At 33.7% G+C, this 2,864-nt stretch overlaps 1 protein-coding gene across 1 annotated transcript in view; it reads right to left on the bottom strand.

Annotated features, from left to right (window-relative positions):
• Nucleotides 1-1,462: 1,462 nt before the first annotated feature.
• The window catches only part of LOC140918788 (uncharacterized), a 3,472-nt gene continuing 2,070 nt past the window's right edge, over nucleotides 1,463-2,864 (bottom strand). The window contains exons 4-5 of the mRNA XM_073363584.1: nucleotides 2,482-2,792; nucleotides 1,463-2,240 (exon numbers count right to left, since the gene is read on the bottom strand). Coding sequence (XP_073219685.1) covers nucleotides 1,463-2,240; nucleotides 2,482-2,792 — 1,089 coding nt within the window. The remainder of the gene's footprint in view (nucleotides 2,241-2,481; nucleotides 2,793-2,864) is intronic.

Genomic DNA, 2,864 nt, shown 5'->3' with positions numbered 1-2,864 from the left:
CAAAAACATATATACCATTGGTTCCCTCACTTTCCTCACTTTCATAGTTGATACCCTCCTCCATTTCATTTTCTTCTATATCTTCATCTCCTGAATCCTCTACTCCATGTTGTTCCTTATTCTTATTGAGATACTTGGTAAGTGACATAGCTGGACATTTTGGAATAGTTTTTTTCTTCTTATAGGCTTGTTGATGTACCATTGATCCTTGAACTTGATTTCCCATGGTAGAGCTAACATGCCTCTTAGGGTTATTGTTTTGATGGAATCCTTTATTTTTTATCTTCAATTTTCTTAGAGACTTTTGATTCTATTGAACCTTGAGTAGCCATTGTTGACTTTTGTTGCTTCTGAAGATTATTATTTTGAGAAAGCGTTTTGTTTTGCTCATCCGTTTTCTTAGAGACTTGGGATTCTATTAATTCTTGACGATAAGGAGCCTTTGTAGACCAAAGTTGTCTCTTTATATTATTATTGTGACCAACCCCTTTGTTCTTGTCAACAATTTTCTTAGATGGTTCAAGAATTGGTTGGACTGCAACTACCTTTTGGTTTGGCTTTTTATGTTGTGTTTGAATTGAATTCCCAGCTTACAATGATTGCTTCGATTGGTCTAGCTTTTGATTGCTTTCTTTTATAGAGCATTTTCTAAATTGACTCTATATTGCCGCATTAAGTCATTGCTAGACTTAGCTTGAATATCAAGCCGAAAACCATTCTCTTTGTTCATTTTCCTGCAATCAAATAGAAGAAATAACATCGAGAATTATTATTCAAAGTCCAAAATGAGTAACAAACAGTCCTAAAAATAGCAGTCCAAGTAGTAACAACAGTCGTAAAATACGTCAGTCCTAAAAGTAAAAGCAGTCCAAATAACAAGCAGTCAAAATAAGTAAAAATCAGTCATAAATAAGTAACTAAGAAATAGCAGTCCTAAAAAACAGCAGTCCTAAAAGTAACCAGCAGTCCTAAATATAGCAGCAGTCCTAAATATAGCAGCAATCTTAAAAACAGCAATACGAATAACAAGCAATCCTAAATAATAAGCAGTCCTAAATATAGCAGCAGTGTTAAAAACAACAGTCTAAATAAGTAACAAGCAGACCAAATAACAAGCAGTCCGAATAAGTAAAAATCAGTCATAAATAAGTAACTAAGAAACAACAGTCCTAAAAAACAGCAGTCCTGAAAGTAACCAGCAGTCCTAAATATAGCAGCAGTGTTAAAAACAACAGTCCAAATAAGTAACAAGCAGTCCTACAAACAGCAGTCCAGATCTTAACAAGTAGTCCACATAAGTAACAAACAATCATAAATATAACAGTCCAAATAATTGTAACAAGGACAATAGGAAGTTTCAAAAGACATTCATTATAAGTAAATAAATAGAAGTTCAAATAACTGTCACAAGCAGTCCAAGGAAACATTCATTATAAGTAAATAAAAATTGATGAATAATAAACTAGTCCAAAAGAGTCTCATCAAAACTAGAATCGTCATCAGATTCTTTTTCATCCGACCCACATAAAGAATTAACAATAATTGTTGGTGGAATATCATTCCTAACAAATTCAACTTCACAAGTCTCGTCACTTGCAGCTAGATTAACTGGATTGTCAAACGGATCACATTGATATGGTTGTTGGCCATTTGAATTTGATTGTTTGTTCAAGTTAAAAAATTCCCTAGGAATAGACTTCATAACATAATGTCTATTTGGATTAAAAGGATCTTGAATGTATAAGCATTGGTGGACTTGAGATGCCAATACAAAAGGATGGTCCATGTAACATCTCTTGTTAAAGTAAACACAAGTCAAGCCATACTTGTCTTCTTCAACTTCAAACCAATCACATCTAAATAACACAAACTTCAACATACCATAATAATCAACCTCAACTATTTCAGTAATTGATCCATAGAAAGTTATTGATTGTATTATTGGATTTTCATCTTTGGTACTTGCAAAACTTTCAGTTACCGCCATTAGTGTCACACCGATATTTTGTGTTTTACGTCTAGCATCACGCTGTTTTGTATGAAACCTGTATCCATTAATTAAATAGCTAGAAAAATGTCTTGCAATTTTATTTGGTCCTCTTGATAGCTTCTTAAGTTTGTCAGATACATCACTTAACAAGGCACGCTTCTTAAACCATTCGACAAAATCTAACCCTTGACTTTTTGCTTTGCTCCACCTTTTTCTTTTATTCACATTTACATCTTCATTTTCATGCTCACTACAAATAAAAGTACATTGTTATAGTATTGTAAAACAATTCTTTAATGCGTTAAAAACCTACAAATACAAGTATATTTATTTACCTTATAAAACATTGGACATCGTCACAATTGAATAAAATGTAACGATGTGACTGACTCCTAGACTAGCAATCCAAATAAATTCCTTCACCTTTTTTCTTTCCCCCAATAGGATGACCAAGATCATATGCATCACTATTCCTTGTCATTCTACTAAACCTTGTCTCCACACCACTATGCAAGTATCGCGAGCAAAACGTCAAGCACTCTTCAACCAAGTAACCCTCAGCAATAGAACCCTTAGGACGACTTTTATTACAAACATAACTCTTCATCTTTCCTAAATATCTTTCTGTAAAGTACATCCACCGAAATTGAACAGGCCCTCCCAATCTTACCTCATTCACCAAATGTATTGGCAAATGAACCATTATATCAAAGAAACTCGGGGGGAAAATTGTCTCCAATTGGCAAAGTGTTTCTACAATCTCAGTTTGCAAAATGTCCAAATCAGCCACCTCAATCACCTTCTGACATAAACATCAAAAAAAGGAACAAAGACGAATTAAAGGGTGAGCAACCTGGTTAGACATTGCACTTCT

Source organism: Cicer arietinum, chromosome 1, assembly GCF_000331145.2.
Source record: "Cicer arietinum cultivar CDC Frontier isolate Library 1 chromosome 1, Cicar.CDCFrontier_v2.0, whole genome shotgun sequence".
Lineage (NCBI taxonomy): Eukaryota > Viridiplantae > Streptophyta > Magnoliopsida > Fabales > Fabaceae > Cicer > Cicer arietinum.
Note: the sequence above shows the minus strand (reverse complement) of the source record. Positions and strands in the feature narration are given on the sequence as shown.